Raw genomic sequence first — 27,843 nt, forward strand, 5'->3', positions numbered from 1 at the left:
CCCTCCCTCCCTCCCTCCCTCCCTCCCTCCCTCCCTCCCCTCCCTCCCCTCCCTCTCGGGAATTACGTATTCGAATGCTTGGGTTTTTCTTCAAACATACACTTCAGTGTATACACTCATTCCTCTCAAAATGTGTAACCTATATATCCACATTTAATTTGCATTTTCTACCTGTCTGCCTGTTCTGTTAATCTGGCTACTTTTACTGGCTCTGGGAATGATGACTTATCCACCTAGAGTTTTTTTAGATGCAAATCCTTTGTACATTTATTTTTAATCATTCTCCTAGTCCACCTAGTTATCTGCCTTATTTTTTTTACAAATGAAAAATATTTCTGCCATACCATCATCTTCCATTCTTCATCCCTGAGTAGTCGTGGTATTTTTTGCTTTTTAAAATATGCTTATAAAAGCCCTTTCTTTTTCTTTCTGTATTAATATATTACCTTTTTAGTCCTTCCAATTTTTTTTCACCATTCTACGACATTTTCTATATTTATGATTTTCTTTTGGTATTGGTGTCCTTAATGCCTCTCTTTAAAGTTTTAATATCTCTATCCACAGCATTCTAATTCTTTGCTTTACTTTATGTTTCAGATTTTTTTATACTCCTTTCTCCTTGCAGCACTTCTAAGTAGTAAGCCGGATCCTTGTCTTTTTTTTTTCCTGAGTCCAAACTTGACAAACTCGATCTGAATCAGTCTACAACCAGCAGAGCTTTGTGCTAGTTTGACTCAATGGCAGTGCTTCATTTAGTAAGGGTGCAACCATTTTGGGATCTAGTTATGTGGAAATATGGCTAACGGAAGAAACTTAATGTATGGTGAAATTACGTTAAATACACTCGCACTGAGTCCTGTTTGTTTACATGTTAAATTTATTGACTGTTTATTTGTATCCTGAGTCTGTGTCTTGAGTGTATATTCATTCTATCTACTGAAAATTAAGAAAATCACATTGTTTAATAACTTAGTCTCATTGTCATTTATACATATGCTCAGATTTTTTGCCACCTTGTTGAAATATCTGGGGTTGGAAAATGCAAAAAAAAAAGTTTAGACATAGTACTTTTTGTATGCAGGGGTTGGAGGTGTAGAGCAAAAGTGATTGGCTATGTATTGAATGTGAGGTTTGGGAAAGGACTACTTGGTCATTTTTGTATTGGCTGCAATGAATTACAACGGGAGCTTGGTGCTTTAGACTGGTTCCAATAAATGTTCCCTTTTTGTCTTCAGTTGCTATCTACAGTATCCGTTTGAAACTTGCAAAGTTGACATTGCAACCCTGCCTGAGTATGGTATGTTCCTGGTCTTTCAGAGGAGTACAGTTTACTTCTTTTTGAACTCCGAGTAAAGACCCAGTCTACTCAATCTATCATCATAAGGTAACCCCCTCATCTCCGGAATCAGCCTCGTGAATCGTCTGTGTACCCCCTTCAAAGCCAGTATATCCTTCCTTAAGTAAGGTGACCAAAACTGCACGCAGTACTCCAGGTGCGGCCTCACCAATACCCTGTACAGTTGCAGCAGGATCTCTCTGCTTTTGTACTCCATTCCTCTCGCAATGAAGGCCAACATTCCATTCGCCTTCCTGATTACCTGCTGCACCAATGAGCGTTACAGAGTAGAGTTTGCTTGATGGCTCCTGCACAAGGATGACACGCAAATTTGTTCGCAGTGTTTCTGTAGTGTAGTGGTTATCACGTTCACCTAACACGCGAAAGGTCCCCGGTTCGGAACCGGGTGGAAACATCTTGAACATTGTTCTATTAAATATTGCTTACAGCCACACTAGTCTGAAAATGCCCGATCTCGTCTGATCTCGGAAGCTAAGCAGAGTCAGGCCTGGTTAGTACTTGGATGGGAGACTGCCTGGGAATACCAGGTGCAGTAGGCTTTTGCTCCAAAAGAGTTTCATGCACAAGGACCCACAGGCCCCTCTGCACCGCAGCATGTTGTAATATCTCCCCATTCAAATAATATTCCCTTTTACTGTTTTTTTTTCTCCATGGTGGATGACGTCACATTTTCCAACATTGTATTCCATCTGCCAAACCTTAGCCCATTCGCTTAACCTATCTAAATCTCTTTGCAGCCTCTCTGCGTCCTCTACACAACCTGCTTTCCCACTGCACATGTTTTTACACTGCACTCTGTCCCCTCTTCCAGGTCATCTATGTATATGGTAAACAGTTGTGGTCCCAGCATCGATCCCTGTGGCACACCACTAACCACCGATTTGCAATCCGAAAAGGACCCATTTATCCCAACTCTCTGCTTTCTGTTAGCCAGCCAATTCTCGATCCATGCTAATACATTTCCTCTGACTCCGCATACCTTTATCTTCTGCAGTAACCTTTTGTGTGGCACCTTATCGAATGCCTTTTGGAAATCTAAATACACCACATGCATCGGTACACCTCTATCCACCATGCTCGTTATGTCCTCAAAGAATTCCAGTAAATTAGTTACACATGATTTCCCCTTCATGAATCCATGTTGCGTCTGCTTGATTGCACTATTCCTATCGAGACGTCCCGCTATTTCTTAATGATAGCTTCAAGCATTTTCCCCACTACAGATGTTAAACTGTAGTGGGGAACGCACCCGGAGACCACTCGGCCAGGGATAGGGTGGGAACTGCCAACATTGGAGCACACACAGGCTGCAGTAAGCAAACAGCAAAACACAAACCGCTACGATTCCTTTTAAAAATGGCCGATTGCCAAATTTCGACGCTACTGTGCATGTGCGGACATTGCGACCCGACTCCAATGTGTATGTGCAGATGCCTCAGCACTGTTTTCAGCGCAGGGCGCTTGCTCCGCCCCCGACTTGACTGGCCACGCTGCGCAACAACCAGGGAGAGGCCGGACAGCAGCTAAAGTGGGGAGACATTTTTTTCGCCACACTTCTGAAGCGGCGCATATCCAATAAGTGGGCCAAAATTGAGCCCATAGAGTCAACACAGTGGAGGGAAATAATCTTTGCTACCTATTGTTACATATGTGTGATCAGTTCTTCCAGCTATAAGTATTGTCACTGAATCCCAGTTATTGACATCGGCCTGGAATTTGCGGCAGGTAATAAAAGCGAACGAACAGCGTTTGCTATTATTACCCCTTTTGAAACTGACTACAACTTCAGAATTTAGCGCATCTTAATGCAGAAATCCTGAAATTGTGATCATTCATTCACTGCTCCGACACTGGCAGCGATGTGATCCCCTGTCACCCCCCTACAAATAGCCAGCTATCAGTGTAATCTGGGAAATCAGTGAAACTGACAAGCTTCAACTTTTCTGCAGTAATATTGCTGTTAAGTACCCCATTAAGGGCCCAAGTTTCCACACGCGCCTAGAACGGCACAGTCCCGACCTGGACGCCTGTTTTTCGCGCCACAAAGTGCACCTAAAAAAATCCTCCGTATTCTCCACCTCCCTGCAGGTCCTTTGGCCCTCGGCGCAGCGCAGCACGAGCTGTGGGGGGGCGGAGCCAGGTCCCTGCACTGAAAACAGTGCCGGGACCTCTGCACATGCGTGATACAGTGGGCACGAATGGCCTCACTGGGTACCTGCGTGAATAAGGCTCCTCCCACGGCCAGCTCCTGCTCTCCCCCCCCCCCCCCCCACCTTCCCCCGGACTGGACCCGACCCGACTCCTGCTCTCTTCCCCCCCCCCCCCCCCCCCCCCCCCCAGACTGGACCGGACCCGCGCTCCTCCTCCCGCCCCGCGCTCCTGCTCCCTCCCTCCCCCCACCCCCCCCCCCCCGCTCTCCTCCCCGACTCAACCCGACCCGCGCTCCTGCCCCCGGACCCGACCTCCCGACCCGACCCGACCCGACTCCCGCTCCGCGCGCGCCCCCCCCCCCTCCGACTCGACTGGACCCGATCCCCGCTCCCCCCCCAACCACCGGACTGGATCCGACCTGACCTCCCCCCTCCCCGACCTGACCTCCCCCTCCCTCCCTCTCCCTCCCTCCCCCCGAACCGAACCGACCCGACCCGACCCAACGCCACCTACCTGTAAATCTGGTGCTGGGGACGGGCCCTGCCCGAAGTCTCGGGCCGGCCCGTTCAGCCTTCGGTCCCGAAAGACTTGCCTGAAGCACTTTCACACAGGTAGGAAGATGGTTTATTTAATCTTTTCTTTGCTTATAAATGTTTATTCAGGTTGGATTTATTTGTATAAGTATAAATAAGGATTTATTATAGAATTTAATGACTTCCCTTCCCCCTCCCCCCCACCTCGTTCTGGACGCCTAATTTGTAACCTGCGCCTGATTTTTTTTTAATGTGTAGAACAGGTTTTTTCAGTTCTACAAAAATCTTCACTTGCTCCATTCTACTTTAGTTTGGAGTACGTTTGCACTGTGGAAACGTTCAAATCAGGCGTCAGTGGCCGGACACGCCCCCTTTTGAAGAAAAAATTCTGTTCCAAAGTAGAACTGTTCTACCTGACTAGAACTGCAGAAAAAAAACTGAGAATTGCGATTTCTAAAATAGTCCGTTCTCCACCAGTTGCTCCTAAAAATCAGGCGCAAATCATGTGGAAACTTGGGCCCTAAATGTTAAGCCTTGTTGAATTAGGCGTAACTGGGGTTTTGACTGCATTTTAGCTGCTAAGCAAATGTTATGGCCCTGAAAAACTCATTTTAATTTTGTGGCGTGTCAACTTTCTCCATTTTAAAAAACAATTTCAATTTTGAAGAAACTTAAATGTTTTTTTTAAAGTTTGTTCATCTTTTTTCCAGGTTTACCTTTTCCCCCACATGAGAGCCCCAATCTTTGTTTTGTTTACTAACATTTTAAAAATAGAATAAAAGGATCACCTTCATTTCCTGGTTCTCGGTCTGTAAGAATTCTGCATTGTAATTGGCTGCTTAGACAGCTTGTTGATGTCACGTTAGCTCACACTAGGAATCCCCCGTTAACTTACACTGATCTCAACTGAATGTCGGAAAAGCCGAACTTCTAGCCAGAAATTGAAAGATTTTTGTGGGTATCTGACCGCAAATTACGGGCCACTTATGTGATTTGCATACAGTACAAAAGCTTGCACGGGTGCTTAAAATTACAACACTCTGGAGACGAAACAACCTTTAAATGACTGTACGTCACACTGACGCGGAAGCAGTGAAACAGCACTAACCTGACGGCTGCCACTCATTACTCACGATCTGCCTAGCGCTGAAGTCCCCGCCGCTAATTTGTAGTAGTGGTGCTATGGCGGGGGGGGGGAGGGGGCGGATTTGCCTCGCCGCGGTGCTACTGCCTCAGCGCCCTGTTGGCGCTCCCACCAGGCGTCAACTGGAGACGCTGAGGTTCTGAATTTTTCCCCGATAAAATCATACAGTACAGGAAACGGCCATTTGGCCCATCGTGTCAGTGCTGGCTGTTTGAAAGAACTGTTCAATTAGTCCCACTTCCTGCTGTTTTCCCCATAAGCCCTGAGAATTTTTCATTTTCAAGTACTTATCTAATTCACTTTTATGGAAATTATTACTGAATCTGCTTCCACCACTTTTTCAGGTAGTGCATTCCAGAACATCTTAACTCTCTCTCAAAATTCTTCATTGACTATAGGGGTCAGTTAGGTAGTGATTGAAGATTGATGTGGCTTTTTTTTTGTTCTCCACTTCTCTTTAAATAGGAGATTAACCCAGAGTGCTAGACTAATTATAAAGCTCTGACTGCTGGCTAGCTGAGACCAGCAAACTCAGCACAGACTGGGGATCAAACCTGGCGTCCTCTGGCTCTTTTTCCCAATCTGGTTGAGCTACTCATTAGATAAGCTGGCCATGCAATCAAGGAAACAGTTCATTCCTTCATTGAATTGCTCATCTATAGTTCAGTTTGCTGATTTATCGACGTGTTTATTAGGTCGAACTGTGCTCCACAGTGTAGTAGTGTTTTTAAAAAAAAATAAATTGCAATGTGAAAAAGCTTCACTTGTACTATGGTTGCCATGCTAAAAAAACAAACCTGACACAGCACTGCAGTCAGCCTTTATTAAAATGATTGACAAATTGAGGGTAAACTGGATGTGTATTCAGTAACATTCAACCTATGTGGTGATTGACATCTTTAGCATCTGATTTGTCAAAACGGTTAATTTATTAGTGTGCGCTGACCAGAAAATAAATGTGGTCTGAACTTAATGAAGTAAACAAAGTGCTTAGTTTTCTGCATTGTGTTTTGAAACTTAAATGTTTTTTTAAAGAAAATATGTATGTAATCCTGAAGTCATGAACTATCTTGATGTTTTAAAAAAAATCCAAACATTGCAAAATAGTATGACGTGGAAACTTAATTTGCTCACCATGAACAGTACAAATGCTATTGTCTTCATATGAACACTTGTAAATAATTTTCATTTTAAAATGCAAATGCAGACTATGTCCCTGGTCAATAGGATGGGAAGACTTGTTTTTGTTTTTTGAAACCGAGAAAAGGCCATTGTGGTGCTTTTGGCCAGACTCAAAATACCCTACTGTGGTCTCTTTCGAACCCCTCAATCAGTTCTTTCATCAAAATCTGCCTAGTACCCTCTTCACTTCGCTGATATTACCCATACTTAACTTTATCCTTGTACAGTCTGTTCAGCTTATTCATCACTGCCATATAGTTAAATCTAACTCTTGATTTTCCCTCATCTCAGCTTGGGTCCATGGTCCTCATTCACAAAGTTCTCTTAAGATTGAGACCATTCAGTCAGCTACCTCTGCTGGATCTCTCCTTTCCCATGCCCACCAAGACAAATTTCTCCAGCACCCTGCCCTACCCTAAAACTCTAATCTTTCTCTAGTTTTGCTAGTTTCTTTATCTCTCCTCATGCTCATCTTGTCCATGAGACCCATCTTCTGTTCTCAGGACCCTATTCCCACCAAACTCCTGACCCCTCAACTTCCCTTCATGGCCCCCATGTTAGCTGACACTGCAATCAGAGCTCTCTCCTTGGGTACTGCCCCCTCCCTTTCAAATCTGCTGTTGTACCTCAAAAAAAACACCTTTGGACCCCCTCTGTCCACCCCATATCTTTCCCCTTTCCTCTTAACTCCTTCAACGTATTGTCGCCTCTAAATCAGTGCCCATCTTTCCTGCAACTCTGTTTGAACTTCTCCAATCAGGTTTCTGTTCCTGCCACAGCACTGAAACGGCCTTTATCCAAATTACATCCTCTGTGACTGTGATCAAGGTACACTATCCCTTCTTAATCTGTCTGCAGTCTTTGACACAGTTGACCGCACCATCTTCTTCCAACACCTCTCAAAACCATGTCATTCTTATATTCATGCAAAAGTTTGACATTCCACAAATGAGAGATTCTCTTTTAGGGCCAGAATAGCTGTTCAGCAGTGAATGCACCATTAAAAACCCAGCTACATCTCTTTCAATGAGGCTTAACTTTTCCGGTGGGGGGGGTGGTGAGAGGTGTGCTGGTGAGTGAAGGTCTTTAACAGCGATATTCCAGCGTAATAGGGACATTTTTGACATCCTTTAGTCTGATTTGAATTGATTGCCGGATTCCGCGAGTTCCATAGCACAACCTGTGGAGGAGCAGGGAATGAAACAACGGGCCCAAGTTTCCACATGATTTGCACCTGATTTTTAGGAACAACTGGTGAAGAACGGACTATCTTAGAAATCGCAATTCTTCACATTTTTTTTTCTGCAGTTCTAGTCAGGTAGAACAGTTCTACTTTGGAACAGAATTTTTTCTTCAAAAGGGGGTGTGTCCGGCCACTGATGCCTGATTTGAAAGTTTCCACAGTGAAAACGTACTCCAAACTAAAGTAGAATGGAGCAAGTGAAGATTTTTGTAGGACTGAAAAAACCTGTTCTACACATTAAAAAATCAGGCGCAGGTTACAAATTAGGCGTCCAGAACGAGGTGGGGGGGAAGGGAAGTCATTAAATTCTATAATAAATCCTTATTTATACTTATACAAATATTATATAAATAAATCCAACCTGAATAAACATTTATAAGCAAAGAAAGGATTAAATAAACCATCTTCCTACCTGTGTGAAAGTGCTTCAGCCAGGGAGAATTCTGCAGCCGTTTGTGCCGCTGAGCGGGGGGAGGGAGGGGGGGGGGGGAAGCCGTTCGTGCCGCTGAGCGGGCGGGGGGGGGGGGAGAGAAAGCTGTTCGTGCCGCTGAGCGGGCGGGGGGGTGGGGGGGAGCGGGGGGAGGAGAAAGCCGTTCGTGCCACTGAGCGGGAGGGGGGGTGGGGAGGAGAAAGCGGTTTGTTGCCGCGAAGGGGAGGGAGGGGAAGGAGACAGCGGTTTGTTGGAGGGGAGGGAGGGGAAGGAGACAGCGGCTTGTTGCCGTGGAGGGAGGGGAAGGAAACAGCGGCTTGTTGCCGTGGAGAGAGGGGAGGGAGGGGAAGGAGACAGCGGCTTGTTGCCGCGCAGGGGAGGGGAGGGAGGGGAAGGAGACAGCGGCTTGTTGCCGTGGAGGGAGGGGAAGGAAACAGCGGCTTGTTGCCGTGGAGAGAGGGGAGGGAGGGGAAGGAGACAGCGGCTTGTTGCCATGGAGGGAGGGGAAGGAGATAGCGGTTTGTTGCCAGGGAGGGGAAGGAGACAGCGGCTTGTTGCCGCGCAGGGGAGGGAGGGGAAGGAGACAGTGAGAAGGGTAGCCTCAGTGCTGATGTGCTGATGGCAATGTGATTTTATTAAAAAATGTTCAAAAATTAAACAGCTACAAAGAACTACAAAAATGGCCGAGTGCCAATGTTATTTTTCACACTGAGCATGCGCGAATGCGCTAACGCGCACGCGCAGCGTTGCCGGCAGGAAAAAACTAATTTAAATAGTACCCGCCCCCTCCCACTTACAAAATTGGCGCGAGTATGGGCGCCGCGCCAAACAGACAAGGAGCTGCAAAGCGCTCGAGAATAGCATGTTTTTTTTCTGGCGCCGTTTTAGGCACGAAAAACGGGCGCCCAGCTCGGACGGGCGCCCGTTTTTTTATCCTGTGGAAACTTGGGCCCTAACAGTCAGCAAGAGAGCTCAGTGATTTGCTGGCTTTCCCTCACATTCAAGGTGATGTTGACTGCAGACCTGTGGACATCAGGGCTACAGAACACCAGCCAGGAGCATTTTTGAATAAGAAGGGTTGCTATTCTGTCAGCTGTCGCTCAGTGGTAGCATTATTGTCTCTGAGTCAGAAGGTTGTGGGTTCAAGTCCCACTCCAGAGACTTGAACACGTAATGTAGGCTTGACTCTTTTGGACATGCCATCTTTCATATGAGACATTAAACCGAGGCTCTGTCTGCTGTTTCAGATACATGTAAACAATCCTCTAGCATGATTTGGGAATTTTTAAAAAGAGAAGAGAAATTCTCGATCTCCAAGCCAATATTTATCCCACAACCAACACCTGAAACAGATGATCTGAACATTACTTTCATCGCTGTTGATTGAAGCTTGCTGTGTGCAAATTGGCTGCCACATTTTACTACATTGCAACAATTGTTACACTTCTAAAGTGCTTCATTGACTGTAAAGTGCTTTGGGAGGTTGTGAAAGGTGCTATATAAATGCAAGTCTTTTTTTTCACGGATCACAAACATTATTATGCAAGATACCCAAGCAGTTGTCACTGCTTTTATCAAGTGATACTCAACCATCCACCCTAATTATTCAACACTTCCACCAATGTAACAGATTGGCTGCTGAGGAAAAAGCATGTCCCTTATACGCGTGTGTTATGACACCCCTCTGCGACCCCACCATGTATGAGCAACACTAGTGTAATCAAAATTGGGAGACAACCAGGATGATTATTGAACATACCATAGGACTGCTGAAGCAGAACAGGGGGCTCTCTACAATAGGTCCTACAAAGAGTCTTGCATCCTGCACAACCTTGCCATTCAGAGAGGCCTGCATTTGGAGGAGACTGAGCAGCAGCAGTCCCCATCGGATGAAGACCAGGGTGAAGCGGAGGAAGAAATGGGAGGAACACTTTGTAGTAAGAGATATGTGACCAGCTCATTCCCCTGCCCTAAAAACTAACACAACGTCTGTACATAAACGGTCCTTGTTGCATTCTTCACTATTTCCTTAATCGTGCAGTGAAGAACATTGAAACTATTAGCTAACTTCTATACCAATGATACACTGATGATGCAGCATCAGAAGCTGCTATAACAGCACTGCACACCAAATATGATTATGGTGATGAATTTAATGCCAATCACTAATTGGAGTCAATTAATTTATCACCCAATCCATGGTACCTTAAGGTTTCCTAGCCCTACTACTCCTACAAGGACTTCACCTCGTGGCCTAAGGATAACTGGTGGAATTATGCGGTTTCTGGGGCTGGGGCTTATCACTTCTTCCACTGATTTGTGGGGGCAGACAATGTGCGACTCCTTGATAACCCTTATCTATTCGGTCTACCAATCTGTCCCAGGTGGACACCTTGAAGTGCCATAACCTACATCATCATTGTTATATATGTAAACCTGTAAATACCTTGTGTAGCCACCAGAGGGCTCATCCCCTGGAGTCCCAAGGGATCCCACAATACCTTGGGAGCACCTGTACTTGAGGCCTCAAGCTGGAGAGGCACTGGAGACCTGCAATAAAAGACTACGGTCACACTTTACTTTGAGCTCACAGTATCTAGTCAGATTCTTCATTCATACATAACAATCATCGTCATCATGGGCAGTCCCTCGAAATCCAGCTCATGGTCCATAGCCTTGTAGGCCACTGGGAGGATAGATGCACCAATGTCCGTGTTCTCGATCAGGCCAACATCCGCAGCATCGAAGCACCTGACCACACTCGACCAGCTCCATTCGGCGGGCCACGTCGTCTGCATGCCCAACACAAAAGCTCTACTTGGAACTCCTACACAGCAAGTGCTGCCACTCAGTGAGTTCTCAGGTGATTGTACAGTCCAATAAGGGAATTACAGTCTCTGTCACAGGTGGGACAGACAGTGGTTGAAGGAAAGGGTGGTTTGGGAGTCTGGTTTGCAGCACGCTCCTTCCGCTGCCTGTGCTTGCTCTCGGCGTTGAGACTCTGTGCTCAGCGCCCTCCCAGATACTCTTCCTCTACTTGGGGTGGTCTTGGGCCAGGGATTCCCAGGTGCTGGTGGGGATGTTGCACTTTATCAAGGAGGCTTTGAGGGTGTCCTTGAAACGGTTCCTCTGCCCACCAGCGGCTCGCTTGCCGTGTAGGAGTTCCGAGTAGAGCTCTTGTGTTGGGCACACGGACAATGTAGCCCGCCCAATCGAGCTGGTCGAGTGTGGTCAGTGTTCGGGATGTTGGCCTGATCGAGAAGACTGATGTTGGTGTGTCTATCCTCCCAGTGGCCTACAAGGCTACGGACCATGAGCTGGAAAGTGAGATTTGGCTGGTTAATTCTTTGTCGGCAGGCACAGACGTGACTGGTTAAAAGAGCCTCCTTCTGTGCTATATGAACGTCAAGGTTTTACTGCTTGCCCTCTTTCCCAACCCAACCCAACCCCCCACCCCATGCCTGATTTCTGTCACAACTCAAAATCAAGGCATCTTATTCCTCCTTTCTGATGTGTTTTTAATCCAATTTGGTGCCTTTCCCTAATTCAATATCCCTTTGAACTCCAGTAGTCTCCCATGTGGTACCCTGTTGAAGGCATCCTGAAAGACCAAATGCATCACATTCACTCGATCCACCATATTTCTCACCACCTTAAAAGAACTGTTAGGTTGTTGTGCACTATCTTCCTTTCTGAAAACTGTGTTGGCTACTTTAAATTATTTTCTTCATCTTCTATTCAGTAATTTCTTTTGAGGATTTCAAAGTTTTATTACCACAGACATTAAATTAGCTAACCTTTTAATTACCTGAGTTAGTTCTATTTCACTTTTTTGAAAATGTATATTGCACCGGCTATTCCAATCTTCCGGGACCCCTCTATTTTTAAAAGAAGGTTAATAGAACCCTGAAATATAATTTCTAGGGCCTCTGCCACTCGCTCTCGTGCTCTTTCTCACCACCTTCTTTCTTTTGGTCAGGCTCCATCTGGAGTACTGTTTTCAGTTTCGGGGACCACATCTCAGCTGTGGGGTGCAGTGCAGATTCACCAGAATGATTCCGAAGCATTGAGGTTAGGTTGCATAAACTTGACTTGTATTCCCTTGCATATAGGAAATTGAAGGATGATCTGATAAAGGTGTTTAAAATGTTGAAGGGATTTGCTAGGATAGATACGGAGAAACTATTTCCTCTGGTGGGGGAATCAAGAACAAGCGGACATAATCTTAAAATTAGAGCTAAGTCATTCAAGAGCAAAATCAAGCACTTTTTCACACAAAAGGTAGTAGAAATTTGGAACTTTGTCTCCCAAAAGGCTGTGGATGCTAAGACAATTGGAGTTTTCACAACGGAGAGATTTTTGTTAAGTAAAGATAGCAAGGGACATGGAGCAAAAGTGGAAAATGTATTTCTGTTGCTCTTGAGCATTTGTTGCATAGAAAGATTGCTCGGTAGTGGTCAGTGCTGCAGTTAGAAAATAAAAAGGCTTAACGATGTTTCGTAGTAGTGTGTATATATGTGCATATGTAGAAAACTATTCGAGTTGTCAGCCTCTTTGAAGCTTTTGGTCAGTTTTTGCTATAGAACTGACACTTGGGAGTTAGATGGAGTGCAGTGGTACTTTGGGCTGGATTTTTGGCAGGTTTGCGACCAGGTTTGCACCGCGATTTGACCCTCCGCAGCGCAAATACCCGGTCGCTAAGCCCGGGCGGGTCCTCAGGTACCTGTTTGCGGCTGTGCTTTCAAGTACCGCTGGGGAGAGTTGCGCTGACGTGTAAAGACACGGATTTCATTTGCGTCGTATTTTCGACACTCTCCCGACCCGTACGCCGCGCGCTCAGAATACAAACAGGTCAAACCTGTCTGTACAGCCCTGCCAGCAGCGGTAAGTGTGAAAACCTGCAAAAAAAAAAGGGAAGTTAAAGTTTTCATTTTTTAAATTTTCTTTCAGCAATTTGCTAGCTAAGGGTTTTGTGAATGTTTTTGGAATGTGTTTTGCCATTTTATTTATTTTTTTTTTCCCCCTCCCAAGGCACCTCTCGCAGTGCTCCCGGCCCCGGACTAAATTTGGCAAAACTTGTGTTTTTGCGCCGCGAATCCTCGTGCACCGCCCCCCCCTTACCGATGCGCCCCTGGCACAGACGCAAAACCCGAAAGTTCGGCCTAAAAACAGTAGTGCAACGTAAATATTAATTTTCACAAATCGCTACCGCTTTCGCCGAAACAACCTGAAAATCTGGCCCTGGCTTGGTATATATAACTGATGCTGTATGTATAACCAACATTTCACTTCTTTGCAGTACACAAAAGTATAGCTTAAGTGGTGATTTTAAAACTTAATCAGGGACATGAGTGCTGAAGATATGAGTATTTACAATGGCGGCATCGCTCCTTGAACATTTTGATATTTGGTGCATGGATTGATTGGCATTTTGGAGCCTACTGTAATTCTCAATTTGAATCGACATTTTTTTTAAATTAAGTAAAATTCATGATTCCAACTCCACTCTGAATTGGTAATTCCACAAATACAGGGACAAGAATTGTCAAATAAATCCAGTTAGTGCATTCACACAAAGGAACATATTCCGTATCTCAAAAAAGCAGCTATAACTAACATTGATTTAAAGTAAACCTTTACACAAGGTAACAGTCAGATGAGATGGGGGTAAACATTACAAGGCATCTATAACTGGGACTCTTGGAATCAACCAGCACGCATTACATTTTTCTGCCTTGGGTTTGTGCACAACGAATAAAGGGAAGAAAGATAGAAAGAGTAAAAGTGGAGGGCAGGGAAACCTAAGGCAAAAGGAACCACATTACAGCAAAATTCTAAAGGGACAAAGTGTGTTAGAAAGACGAGCCTGAAAGCTCTGTGCCTCAATGCGAGGAGTATTCAGAATAAGGTGGACGAATTAACTGTGCAGATAGCAGTTAACGGGTATGATGTAATTGGCATCACGGAGACATGGCTCCATGGTGACCAAGGCTGGGAACTCAACATCCAGGGGTATTCAACATTTAGGAAGGATAGACAGAAAGGAAAAGGAAGTGGGGTGGTGTTGCTGGTTAAAGAGGAAATTAATGCAATAGTAAGAAAGGACATTAGCTTGGATGATGTGGAATCAGTATGGGTAGAGCTGCGGAATACCAAAGGACAGAAAACGCTAGTGGGAGTTGTGTACAGACGACCAAACAGTAGTAGTAAGGTTGGGGACAGCATCAAACAAGAAATAAGGGATGCATGCAATAAAGGTGCAACAGTTATCATGGGCAACTTTAATCTACATATTGATTGGGCTAACCAAACTGGTAGCAGTACGGTGGAGGAGGATTTCCTGGAGTGTATTAGGGATGGTTTTCTAGACCAATATGTTGAGGAACGAACCAGGGAGCTGGCCATCCTAGACTGGGTGATGTGTAATGAGAAAGGACTAATTAGCAATCTTGTTGTGCGAGACCTTGGGGGGGAAAAGTGACTATAACATGGTAGAATTCTTTATTAGACTGGAGAGTGACACAGTTAATTAGGAAACTAGGGTCCTGAACTTAAGGAAAGGTAACTTCGATGGTTTGAGGCGTGAATTGGCTAGAGTAGACTGGCAAATGATACTTAAAGGATTGATGGTGGATCAGCAATGGCAAACATTTAAAGATCACATGGATGAACTTCAGCAATTATACATCCCTGTCTGGAGTAAAAATAAAACTGGGAAGGTGGCTCAACCGTGGCTAACAAGGGAAATTAAGGATAGTGTTAAATTCAAGTAAGAGGCATATAAATTGGCCAGAAAAAGCAGCAAACCTGAGGACTGGGAGAAATTTAGAATTCAGCAGAGGAGTACAAAGGGTTTAATTAAGAGGGAGAAAATAGAGTATGAGAAGAAGCTTGCCGGGAACATAAAAACTGACTGCAAAAGCTTCTATAGATATGTGAAGAGAAAAAGATTAGTGAAGACAAACGGAGGTCCCTTGCAGTCGGATTCGGGTGAATTTATAATGAGGAACAAGGAAATGGCAGACCAGTTGAACAAATACTTTGGTTCTGTATTCACGAAGGCAGACACAAATAACCTTTTGAAAGTACTAGGGGACCGAGGGTCTAGTGAGAAGGAGGAACTGAAGGATATCCTTATTAGGCGGGAAATTGTGTTGGGGAAATTGATGGGGTTGAAGGCTGATAAATCCCCAGGGCCTGATAGTCTGCATCCCAGAGTACTTCAGAAAGAGGCCCTAGAAATAGTGGATGCATTGGTGATCATTTTCCAACTGTCTATTGACTCTGGATCAGTTCTTATGGACTGGAGGGTAGCTAATGTAACACCACTTTTTAAAAAGGGAGGGAGAGAGAAAGCGGGTAATTATAGACCGGTTAGCCTTTCATCAATGGTGGGGAAAATGTTGGAATCAATTATTAAGGATGAAATAGCGCATTTGGAAAGCAGTGACCGGATCGGTCCAAGTCAGCATGGATTTATGAAAGGGAAATCATGCTTGGGAAATCTTCTGGAATTTTGAGGATGTAACTAGTAGAGTGGACAAGGGAGAACCAGTGGATATGCTGTATTTGAACTTTCAAAAGGCTTTTGACAAGGTCCCACAAGAGATTGGTGTGCAAAATCAAAGCACGTGGTATTGGGGGTAATATACTGACGTGGATAGAGAACTGGTTGGCAGACAGGAAGCAGAGAGTTGGGATAAACGGGTCCTTTTCAGAATGGCAGGCAGTGACTAGTGGGGTGCCGCAGGGCTCAGTGCTGGGACCCCAGCTATTTACAATATACATCAATGATTTGGATGAAGGATGACGTGAGTATCACGATGCTGAGAATGACGTGAGTATCACGTGTAGCGAGTTGGTCTTACTGCAGGAGAAGGGTCCACAGCCAGCGAGGGAATGGAAGACCAGCAGGAAGAGTAGTGCAAGGAAGGTAGTGCAGGGGTCCCCTGTGGTCATCCCCCTGCAAAACAGATACACCGCTTTGAGTACTGTTGAGGGGGATGACTCATCAGGGGAGGGCAGCAGCAGCCAAGTTCATGGCACCGTGGCTGGCTCTGTTGCACAGGAGGGCAGGAAAAAGAGTGGGCGAGCGATAGTGATAGGGGATTCAATTGTAAGGGGAATAGATAGGCGTTTCTGCGGCCGCAACCGAGACTCCAGGATGGTATGTTGCCTCCCTGGTGCAAGGGTCAAGGATGTCTCGGAGCGGGTGGAGGACATTCTAAAAAGGGAGGGAGAACAGCCAGTTGTCGTGGTGCACGTTGGTACCAATGACATAGGTAAAAAAAGGGATGAGTTCCTACGAAATGAATTTAAGGAGCTAGGAGCTAAATTAAAAAGTAGGACCTCAAAAGTAGTAATCTCGGGATTGCTACCAGTGCCACGTGCTAGTCAGAGTAGGAATCGCAGGATAGCTCAGATGAATACGTGGCTTGAGCAATGTTGCAGCAGGGAGGGATTCAAATTCCTGGGGCATTGGAACCGGTTCTGGGGGAGGTGGGACCAGTACAATCCGGACGGTCTGCACCTGGGCAGAATCGGAACCAATGTCCTCGGGGGAGTGTTTGCTAGTGCTGTTGGGGAGGAGTTAAACTAATATGGCAGGGGGATGGGAACCAATGCAGGGAGATAGAGGGAAACAAAAAGGAGGCAAAAACAAAAGACAGAAAGGAGATGAGGAAAAGTGGAGGGCAGAGAAACCCAAGGCAAAGAACAAAAAGGGCCATTGTACAGCAAAATTCTGAAAGGACAGAGGGTGTTAAAAAAACAAGCCTAAAGGCTTTGTGTCTTAATGCAAGGAGTATCCGCAATAAGGTGGATGAATTAACTGTGCAAATAGATGTTAACAAATATGATGTGATTGGGATTACGGAGACGTGGCTCCAGGATGAGCAGGGCTGGGAACTCAACATCCAGGGGTATTCAACATTCAGGAAGGATAGAATAAAAGGAAAAGGAGGTGGGGTAGCATTGCTGGTTAAGGAGGAGATTAAGGCAATAGTTAGGAAGGACATTAGCTTGGATGATGTGGAATCTATATGGGTAGAGCTGCAGAACACCAAAGGGCAAAAAACGTTAGTGGGAGTTGTGTACAGACCTCCAAACAGTAGTAGTGATGTTGGGGAGGGCATCAAACAGGAAATTAGGGGTGCGTGCAATAAAGGTGCAGCAGTTATAATGGGTGACTTTAATATGCACATAGATTGGGCTAACCAAACTGGAAGCAATACGGTGGAGGAGGATTTTCTGGAGTGCATAAGGGATGGTTTTTTAGACCAATATGTCGAGGAACCAACTAGGGGGGAGGCCATCTTAGACTGGGTGTTATGTAATGAGAAAGGATTAATTAGCAATCTCGTTGTGCGAGGCCCCTTGGGGAAGAGTGACCATAATATGGTGGAATTCTGCATTAGGATGGAGAATGAAACGGTTAATTCAGAGACCATGGTTCAGAACTTAAAGAAGGCTAACTTTGAAGGTATGAGGCGTGAATTGGCTGAGATGGATTGGCGAATGATACTTAAGGGGTTGACTGTGGATGGGCAATGGCAGACATTTAGAGACCGCATGGATGAACTACAACAATTGTACATTCCTGTCTGGCATAGAAATAAAAAAGGGAAGGTGGCTCAACCGTGGCTATCAAGGGAAATCAGGGATAGTATTAAAGCCAAGGAAGTGGCATACAAATTGGCCAGAAATAGCAGCGAACCTGGGGACTGGGAGAAATTTAGAACTCAGCAGAGGAGGACAAAGGGTTTGATTAGGGCAGGGAAAATGGAGTATGAGAAGAAGCTTGCAGGGAACATTAAGACGGATTGCAAAAGTTTCTATAGATATGTAAAGAGAAAAAGGTTAGTAAAGACAAATGTAGGTCCCCTGCAGTCAGAATCAGGGGAAGTCATAACGGGGAACAAAGAAATGGCGGACCAATTGAACAAGTACTTTGGTTCGGTATTCACGAAGGAGGACACGAACAACCTTCCGGTTATAAAAGGGGTCGGGGGGTCTAGTAAGGAGGAGGAACTGAGGGAAATCCTTATTAGCCGGGAAATTGTGTTGGGGAAATTGATGGGATTGAAGGCCGATAAATCCCCAGGGCCTGATGGACTGCATCCCAGAGTACTTAAGGAGGTGGCCTTGGAAATAGTGGATGCGTTGACAGTCATTTTCCAACATTCCATTGACTCTGGATCAGTTCCTATGGAGTGGAGGGTAGCCAATGTAACCCCACTTTTTAAAAAAGGAGGGAGAGAGAAAACAGGGAATTATAGACCGGTCAGCCTGACATCGGTAGTGGGTAAAATGATGGAATCAATTATTAAGGATATCATAGCAGTGCATTTGGAAAGAGGTGACATGATAGGTCCAAGTCAGCATGGATTTGTGAAAGGGAAATCATGCTTGACAAATCTTCTGGAATTTTTTGAGGATGTTTCCAGTAGAGTGGATAATGGAGAACCAGTTGATGTGGTATATTTGGACTTTCAGAAGGCGTTCGACAAGGTCCCACACAAGAGATTGATGTGCAAAGTTAGAGCACATGGGATTGGGGGTAGTGTACTGACATGGATTGAGAACTGGTTGTCAGACAGGAAGCAAAGAGTAGGAGTAAATGGGTACTTTTCAGAATGGCAGGCAGTGACTAGTGGGGTACCGCAAGGTTCTGTGCTGGGGCCCCAGCTGTTTACACTGTACATTAATGATTTAGATGAGGGGATTAAATGTAGTATCTCCAAATTTGCGGATGACACTAAGTTGGGTGGCAGTGTGAGCTGCGAGGAGGATGCTATGAGGCTGCAGAGCGACTTGGATAGGTTAGGTGAGTGGGCAAATGCATGGCAGATGAAGTATAATGTGGATAAATGTGAGGTTATCCACTTTGGTGGTAAAAACAGAGAGACAGACTATTATCTGAATGGTGACAGATTAGGAAAAGGGGAGGTGCAAAGAGACCTGGGTGTCATGGTACATCAGTCATTGAAGGTTGGCATGCAGGTGCAGCAGGCGGTTAAGAAAGCAAATGGCATGTTGGCCTTCATAGCAAGGGGATTTGAGTACAGGGGCAGGGAGGTGTTGCTACAGTTGTACAGGGCATTGGTGAGGCCACACCTGGAGTATTGTGTACAGTTTTGGTCTCCTAACCTGAGGAAGGACATTCTTGCTATTGAGGGAGTGCAGCGAAGGTTCACCAGACTGATTCCCGGGATGGCGGGACTGACCTATCAAGAAAGACTGGATCAACTGGGCTTGTATTCACTGGAGTTCAGAAGAATGAGAGGGGACCTCATAGAAACATATAAAATTCTGATGGGGTTAGACAGGTTAGATGCAGGAAGAATGTTCCCAATGTTGGGGAAGTCCAGAACCAGGGGTCACAGTCTAAGGATAAGGGGTAAGCCATTTAGGACCGAGATGCGGAGGAACTTCTTCACCCAGAGAGTGGTGAACCTGTGGAATTCTCTACCACAGAAAGTTGTTGAGGCCAATTCACTAAATATATTCAAAAAGGAGTTAGATGAGGTCCTTACTGGTAGGGGGATCAAGGGGTATGGCGAGAAAGCAGGAATGGGGTACTGAAGTTGAATGTTCAGCCATGAACTCATTGAATGGCGGTGCAGGCTAGAAGGGCCGAATGGCCTACTCCTGCACCTATTTTCTATGTCTATGTTTCTATGTTTCTATGAGTGTAATATCTCCAAGTTTGCAGATGACACTAAACTGGGTAGCGGTGTGAGCTGTGAGGGGGACGCTAAGAGGCTGCAGGGTGACTTAGGTTAGGTGAGTGGGCAAATGCATGGCAGATGCAGTATAATGTGAATAAATGTGAGGTTATCCACTTTGGGGGCAAAAACGCAAAGACAGAATATTATCTGAATGGTGGCAGATTAGGAAAAGGGGAGGTGCAACGAGACCTGGGTGTCATGGTTCATCAGTCATTGAAAGTTGGCACACAGGTGAAGCAGGCGGTAAAGAAGGCAAATGGTATGTTGGCCTTCATAGCTAAGGGATTTGAGTATAGGAGCAGGGAGGTCTTACTGCAGTTGTACAGGGCCCTGGTGAGGCCTCGCCTGGAATATCGTGTTCAATTTTGGTCTCCTAATCTGAGGAAGGACGTTCTTGCTATTGAGGGAGTGCAGCGAAGGTTCACCGGGATGGTCGGACTGACATATGAAGAAAGACTGGATCAACTGGGCCTTTATACATTGGAGTTTAGAAGGATGAGAGGGGATCTCATAGAAACATACAAGATTCTGATGGGATGGGACAGGACAGGTTAGATGCGGGTATATTATTACCGATGTTGGGCAAGTCCAGAACCAGGGGACACTGTCTTAGGATAAAGGGTAGGCCATTTAGGACTGAGATGAGGAGAAACTTCTTCACTGAGTTGTTAACCTGTGGAATTCCCTGCCGCAGAGTTGTTGATGCCAGTTCATTGGATATATTCAAGAGGGAGTTAGATATGGCCCTTACAGCTAAAGGGATCAAGGGGTATGGAGAGAAAGCAAGAAAGCGGTACTGAGGGAATGATCAGCCATGAGCTTATCGAATGGTGGTGCAGGCTCGAAGGGCCGAATGGTCTACTCCTGCACTTATTTTCTATGTTTGTCCGATTCCAGTCCTGCTCTCCGATCTATCTGATTTGGACAGGTGCCAGTGCCAGTGCCAGTGCCACCTTCCCAATGATCTGATCAAGTGGATATTAGCAATCTCCAATGCCAATGGGTGGAAAGCTCATTTACTTGTAAAATGCTGATGGTAGGCACGTACGAGTGTTTTCACTACTGGGTACCTTGAGCTTAGTTCATGCTATTGGCGCTTTTTTAAAAAAAAACTGCTGGTTATGAAATTCTCTTTGGTCCTTTTTTTTCTCTCCACATAGCATATCATGGTACTCCTGTAGGTGAAGAACCTTCTCCAAGCATGTGTGTATATACAGGTTGAACCTCCCTTATCTGGAGCCCTTGGGACCTGGCCTGTTCTGGATATGGGATTTTTCTGGATGAGGGGTAGCCATGTTAAATTGGATGATACAAGTACTGAGCAAGGGGAAATCATGGATGGCTGGCTTGGGCTGAGAGTGCGGCAGAGAGATCGTGGGGGGGGTGGGGGAAGGGAGGCGGTGGATCACTGGGTCAGGCCAGCGATTGCAAGAGTCAGCATCAAGGAAGGACTTGAATGGTTGTGGAAAGGGAGGTTCAACCTGTACTACTTTTCAACTGGTTGCTAGGAAGCATATGTCAGTCTAACAGTGATTTGTGTTACATATCTTCCATTCCTTGGTTTGCTGCACCACACAGACTGTTATCCAACTAATGTCTGAATTAAGGAGCTGAACCTTTTTATTCCAAAGTACTGCACATTGGTGCTCCTTACAAAGCAGTGCTGTCATCTTATTCGCTTATGTTTAACTTTGTTTCTCTATTTCATTCTCCCAGCTTTTGAGGCACAAGTGAAAGTGGAGGACAAAAAAGGCCAGTTAAGCAGTCACTCAACTTCTACTTCTGGGCAAAGTGTGAACTCTGGAACCAAACAAGGTGTGTCATTTTAAATTCTATATATGTGATTTAAATCTTGTATAAGTGAAGTTGATTTAGAAGTGGCATTTTGCAGATTTCAACAATGTCTATTGACAAAAATTGCTTTCTATTAAGTCTAATGGTATACTGATATAAAAAATCTCTACTTCCTGTAACTCTTCAGTCAACATTAATAAGGAAAACTGCTATATGAACATTCATAATGGGGGGGGGGGGGGAAACTAAAAAATGGCAACATTTAATAAGAAATGGAACAATTTGCTTTTGTGCTTTGATGCAAATAAGTTGCACAGTACTTTGGGGGTGGGGGGTGCATTTTGCTGCACTCTTTTTTTTTAAATTCTCTCTTGGTAACTGAAATTTTAAATGTCCAAGATAAGACTATAAACTCATTTCAAAAAATTACACTTTTTACGATATAAACCAGTTTAATGTATAAATTAAAATTAAGTTCTTCTTGAAATGGTTTCCTTTCAAGTTTTAACATGAAAGCCAATCCACAGGTAGATCATTCTTCAGAAGTATAATACCCTGCTTTCGGACCTAAATCTGCCTACACTAGTCTGAACCTGTTTTTCCTGGTCCTATTCACGTAGTTTATTTTGATACAATTTTCCATATTTACTTGTTCCATATGATTGTCGTCTTGTTGATTTGCTGCTGCACATTGGTTGGACAAGTTGAGTGTTGAGACTGTTAACTCTCAGGTCTCCTTTAACGCCATCCTAAGCTATTTCAGCACCAGTCATGGAGTATGTATGTTGCTTATTTGCCTACTTGCCCTTTCTGTTCCCCCCCCCCCCCTACCCACCTATCTAATTGATTTTTGATTGCTGTCTCAATGCTACTTGCTTGGTTCTTTCTTGGTTTAAGGGAACTTTTTTTCCCTGTATTTGTCCTTTTTTTTTGTTCTGAAAGTAATGTTATGTATAAAAGTAGCATTTGTATTTGCACCACATTGCCAGTTGTTCACTTGCATCCTTTGTTTTCTTGGTGAACTCTCCTCCTTCCTCAACAACCAGATGTATGCTGAAAAACATTACTTTGCACCCTCTATGTTTTAAGTCCTCGTACTTTGAAGGCATGTATATTTACCCCTACATGGGCAACCATGACTGGATCCCTTCCGGTTTCCCTTGTTATTCCTTCTAATCTTCTTTTCAATACAGCTCTAGCTCCAGCTAGACAACTTACAATTCTGTAGATATTGGTCCCAAAATTGTGTAGGTGGCGTAGCTACAGAGTACGTTGCTGAACTACGAAAAGAATACGAACTTGCCTTGTGCGAGGCCCAGACCGGAGACTTGTTCTTCAGTGCTCCAGAGTTGTGCACAGTATTGTCATGAAAGCCAGGAGTACAGCGTACAGCTTATGCGTAAGGAAAACATACCCACAAAAGCTGTCAAAACTAAGCCACACCCATAAAAACTTCTCTCGCTTCCATTGAAATAAAGTTTAAAAAAATTAAGGACTTTTTAAAACTTTGAATTAAACTGGTACTTAGACTTATTTCATATCTCAGCATTTTGTTCTTTTTTCATCCAAACTCTCAATTTTAGTCCCTATGTATACAACTTCCTGTTTTGATACTTAGTAAAGATTTATTAATGTTTTATATCTCCCAACTATATTCAGTGTTATTTATCGAATTAAAATATTATTCAGACCTCCTCTGGTAATGGATACATTTATTTTCCTTGTTTATAGATTCATATTCATTTTTGAGTTGAAAAGATAGAATTTGTCACTGAAATCTGATAGATGTTCACTTTATTTAACTTTCTTATTCAACTACACAAGTAATTAAATGAAACTTGACTGGCAAAAGTTTCCTCCACCAAAACATTTTCAATATACATATGTAGATCTCTTGAATGGATCATAGAAAACTTTTGTCTGAGGTTGAACCAGACTGTTCGCAACCTTGGTGTCGTATTTGATCGTGAAATGAGCTTTCGACCACACATCCACAGCATAACTAAGGTCCCCTATTTCCACATCCAAAACATTACCCGTCTCAGCCCTTGCCTCAGCTCATCCGCTGCTGAAGCTCTCATCCATGCCTTTGTTACCTCTAGACTTGGCTATTCCAACGCACTCATGGCTGGCCTCCCACATTCTACCCTACGTAAACTAGACATGGTCCAAAACTCGGATACCTGTGTCCTAACTTGCACCAAGTTCTGCTCACCCCTGTTCTCGCTGATCTACATTGGCTTCCGGTTAAGTAACACATCGATTTTCAAAATTCTCATCCTTATTGTCAAATCCCTCCATGACCTCTCCCCCTCTCCCCTCCCTATCTCTCTCATCCCCTCCAGCCCCCCCCCCCCACCCCCCCCCGAGATATCTGTGCTTCTCTAATTCTGCCTTCTTGAGCAGCCCTGATTATACCCGCTCAACCATTGGTGGCCGTGCCTTCTTGTTGCCTAAGCACCAAGCTCTGGAACTTCCTGCCTAACCCTCTATGCCGCTCCTTTTTCCTTTTTCCTCTTTTAAAAACATTCCTATTTGACCAAGCCTTTGGTCACCTGCACTAATTTCTACTTATGTGGCTCAGTGTCAAATTTTTAAATCGCATAATACTCCTGTGAAACTACGTTAAAGGTGCTATATAAATGGTTTTAAGATGTGAAACAGGCTCCTGCGCCTGCTTTCACTAACTGAAAAATGTCCATAATTGCTGGGCAATTGGTGAGCAAATAGCCCAACTCTGCGCCAGAAATTGGGATTTCCAAGACCATGCGGATCATCTGTTAAGGCGTACTTGACAGATTGCAAAATCGGAATTTAGCACATGCGCATGTGGAAATCCCAAACTTGCGGTATGTTTCAAAGGTGGTATCTCACTGCAAAACCTGGGCCAATGTCTTTGCTCAGCACAGTAGATGTGATTCAAAGAATCCCCCATGACCACCACCTTGCATCTTTTGTTCCAGCGCTCTCATCTGGCTTTCTAGCTAAAGGAAGTCTGGTCTCAACCGGAATTTAGCACTGATTTGAAATTATTTTTGAGTTTTAATGCATTGAGTCCATTCTTTTTAGTGGAAGGACAGTTGAAACCCGTTGTAAGGGAAAATGGGAAGGCTTCTCCTCCCATGAGCGGGCCCCCTGATATAGAGGGTCGACGCTTGCCCCAACCCGCGTAACAGCCCCCGGAGTTAGCAGGCAGAGACGGATGGCAAGGTATAAAGATCTTTTATTACGAACGTCCGGGAACACCTCTTATCACAGCCGCCTGTGAGTGGAGATGCTCCCCGAACAGCACAATCATACAACTTTTGTACATTTCAAAAACCCCTCCGTTCCCTGGTAAGACCTCCCTAGATCTCTAATTGGACTGCCTTATCAGTGCTACTTCTCTAATTGGACTACCTTATTCGTGCTACTTTGGATTGACAGGCCAAGACCCTCGTGACCACCTTAGGCCGTGAGTAGAATGACTTCATTAGGTCAGAATTTGTTGATTCTCCTTGATGCCCGTGAGTCCGCCTCGAGCCTCTTCGCAAGGTCTTATCAATGTCTGTTTAGGTTCTCACATCGTATCCTGTCGGAATATTATTGAATTGATAACTTCTGGAGCCTTGGTACAAGGCCGAAGAGAGGCCTTTTACCTCATGGGTCGGTGCAGGAACCAGCACTTTAACCCTTGTCCCGCTGGTACCCCTAATGCCAAATTTCTCTTGCACCCGTGTTGTGCAGAACTTGCATATTGTGGCAGTTTCTGGAAGTTGGGTCTAGGACAATCACAGGGGTCTCTTGGTGGATTAATCTTGAGCTTGAAAAACAGATGGGAGGCATTCTGCATTATATGGGAGGATGAATGCACAGAGAGTGCACATTGTAGGAGGTGATTACTGCAAAGAGAGGAGAAAGAAATGGGTCACCATTTGCTTGGGGGCGGTGGGGTGAGGGAGGGTAAGGAGGAGGGTTTGGTCAAGACAGTATAAGAAATTCTTGGTCTCGAGCTATCTGATCGGTACACAATGCTAAATACCCATAATTCGGATGTGAGTGACTGAGGAATTGAAGTCACAAATAATACTACAGCATCAGGGAGACGAGTTAAGTGCAGGAATGTAGTGGCAGTGGAAAATTCAACAGAGCGGAGTGGTGTGTTGTATCTCGGGTACCAGGATAAGGGACAGTGGGCCCAGAAGTTCTTGTAAAGGTAGTGGAATCAGTTCGTAGGCATGGGTCCATATTGGGACAATGATGTCTGGAATAAAATGATTCAGATCCTGAAGAAAGTTCGAGATAAATGAAACAACAAGAATGAAAAGGTGGTAATCTTCAGTCATTTTTGGTTTTGCCGTTTTCGGGCTGAAAATGGAGGAGGGGCGGGAAAGTTACCGCCCAGGTAACGTCTGCGCTGTGTGGAGAAATTTTTGCCATCTGGGCCCTGCGCCAGCAGCGCAAAGGGAGACGTACAACTTTTGCGGCGCAAAAATGGGAACCTTGCCAACTAAAGTGCGGGGCTGGGAGTGCTCAGAGAGGGGCCTTGGGAGGGGGAGCCCCCCCCCCCCCCAAAAAATATCACAAAAACATTCAAAAAACATTGGCCACACCACCACAACACAAATCACTACAAAAAAATAAGAATAAACACTGGAACTTACCTTATTTGCAGTTTACCTACCTCACCGCTGCCAGCAGGGCTGGACCGCTATACTTTCCCTGGCAGTCATCACGGGGGGCGCTTCGGGGCATTTGGGTCTAAACTACTGCCGGTGTCGCAATGAGAAGTGTTGCACACCCGGCGCAGCTCTTCCAAGCAGTGCTTCTAAGCACCGTCGCAAAACCCGTCCGGAGGATCTTGACCGGGCGCAAAAGACCTCACCGCCCCATTTCTCGCCGCTCCAGGTCAAAACCCGCCAAAACCCTGAGCACAAAGGACCCGAAAATCCAGCCCAACAACTATTAAATAGTACGATTTTAAATGGCGTTGAGGAACAGCGGGACTTTGGATAGCAAATGCAAAAGTCATTAAAGTTGACCGTGCAAGTAGAAAAGGCCATTTAAAAAAAAAAATGGCAAACAGAATGCATGGTTTTATATCTTGACATCAAAATAAAAGCAAGGCAGTCATTTTGAATTTGAGAAGACTTCATCTAGGCTACAGATATGTACAGTTTTGGACACCACCCTGTAGGAAGGACATGAAAATAAGAGGAAAGTTGCAGAGTATATAAGTAGTTGTTGAGCAGGTTCATAAGGATATCTCACTTGGGATGAGAGGTTACATTTATGAAGAGAAACTGTAAAAGTTGGCTATTTTTTGGATAATGTTGAATAGATTAAGGGGTGATCTAATCGCAATCTTCAACATTATGAAGGGCTAATGACAAGTAAGTAGTGATGGATTGTTTTCCCTGGTTGATGAGACAGTAATAACAAGGAAAGAGTAGATTAGAACAAAAATTTGCTAAGAGGGTGGTAAGAAGCTGGCATTCTCGGCCACAAACTAAATCCATAAATTCTTTTAAAAGGAATTAGATAGTTCGTAAAAGAGAAATATTGAAGGGTATAGGAAATGAGCAGGAAGGATTAGGTTAAAAGCAAGCATAGAATTGATGGGCTGAATGGCCTAACATTCTCATTCTATATATAATGGATACTATTCTGTCAAAGTATAATTTTCTTTTTAAATCTACATTTTGACTAGAGAATAAAATCTCAGAGTTTGTGCTTGCATCTGGAATAATAATGTTGCTTGGTTCATAGATCTTCCTGTTCTTCGTGTTGATGACAAGCAAAGACTCGCCAAGGAACGCAGAGAGGAACGACAAAAGCAGCTGGGTAAGAAAATACATACACTTGATGTTTTTTTTTTACATTTAGAAGAATTTTTTTCTCCGATTATTGGGATATGGATTGTATTGCTAGAAGTGGTTATTAATGCTGAGTCAGTAATAATAGGCCAGAATTTACTGTAATCGGCGAACGAACAGTACCCGCCATTTGTTAGACTTGCCCGTTTAATTTCCATGAGCTTTTGCACTGCAAATTTATGCAAGTGGGATATCGAAACGACGCGGCGCCCTCCAGGGCATCTGGAGCCTGTGTGAACGTGGCAAGCAACTGTGTATCTTCTTAACCAATCAGAATTGTTAATGAACAGCGCAGAGTCTGAACCAGGAAGTGCAAGTTAGAATAGTGAATTCAATGTCAAATCGGGAACAGAAAGTGAAATAGAGCGGAAAAGAAAGATTGAATTAAGAGAGTGAGAAAAAACGAGAGAAAACGTTTTTTAAAA

At 44.6% G+C, this 27,843-nt stretch overlaps 1 protein-coding gene, 1 non-coding gene and 1 pseudogene across 3 annotated transcripts in view; all 3 read left to right on the forward strand.

Annotated features, from left to right (window-relative positions):
* LOC139267330 (ensconsin-like) overlaps window positions 1-27,843 on the forward strand; it is a 173,106-nt gene that overhangs the window by 74,614 nt on the left and 70,649 nt on the right. For both annotated transcript variants that reach the window (XM_070885469.1, XM_070885470.1), the window contains exons 2-3: window positions 21,486-21,584; window positions 27,312-27,386. In XM_070885469.1, the coding sequence (XP_070741570.1) occupies window positions 21,486-21,584; window positions 27,312-27,386 (174 nt within the window). The remainder of the gene's footprint in view (window positions 1-21,485; window positions 21,585-27,311; window positions 27,387-27,843) is intronic.
* trnav-aac (transfer RNA valine (anticodon AAC)) lies at window positions 1,679-1,751 on the forward strand. Its single transcript has one exon. It is a non-coding gene; the product is annotated as a tRNA-Val (tRNA).
* On the forward strand, window positions 1,778-1,896 carry LOC139267612 (5S ribosomal RNA; annotated as a pseudogene).

Source organism: Pristiophorus japonicus, chromosome 7 (genome assembly GCF_044704955.1).
Source record: "Pristiophorus japonicus isolate sPriJap1 chromosome 7, sPriJap1.hap1, whole genome shotgun sequence".
Lineage (NCBI taxonomy): Eukaryota > Metazoa > Chordata > Chondrichthyes > Pristiophoridae > Pristiophorus > Pristiophorus japonicus.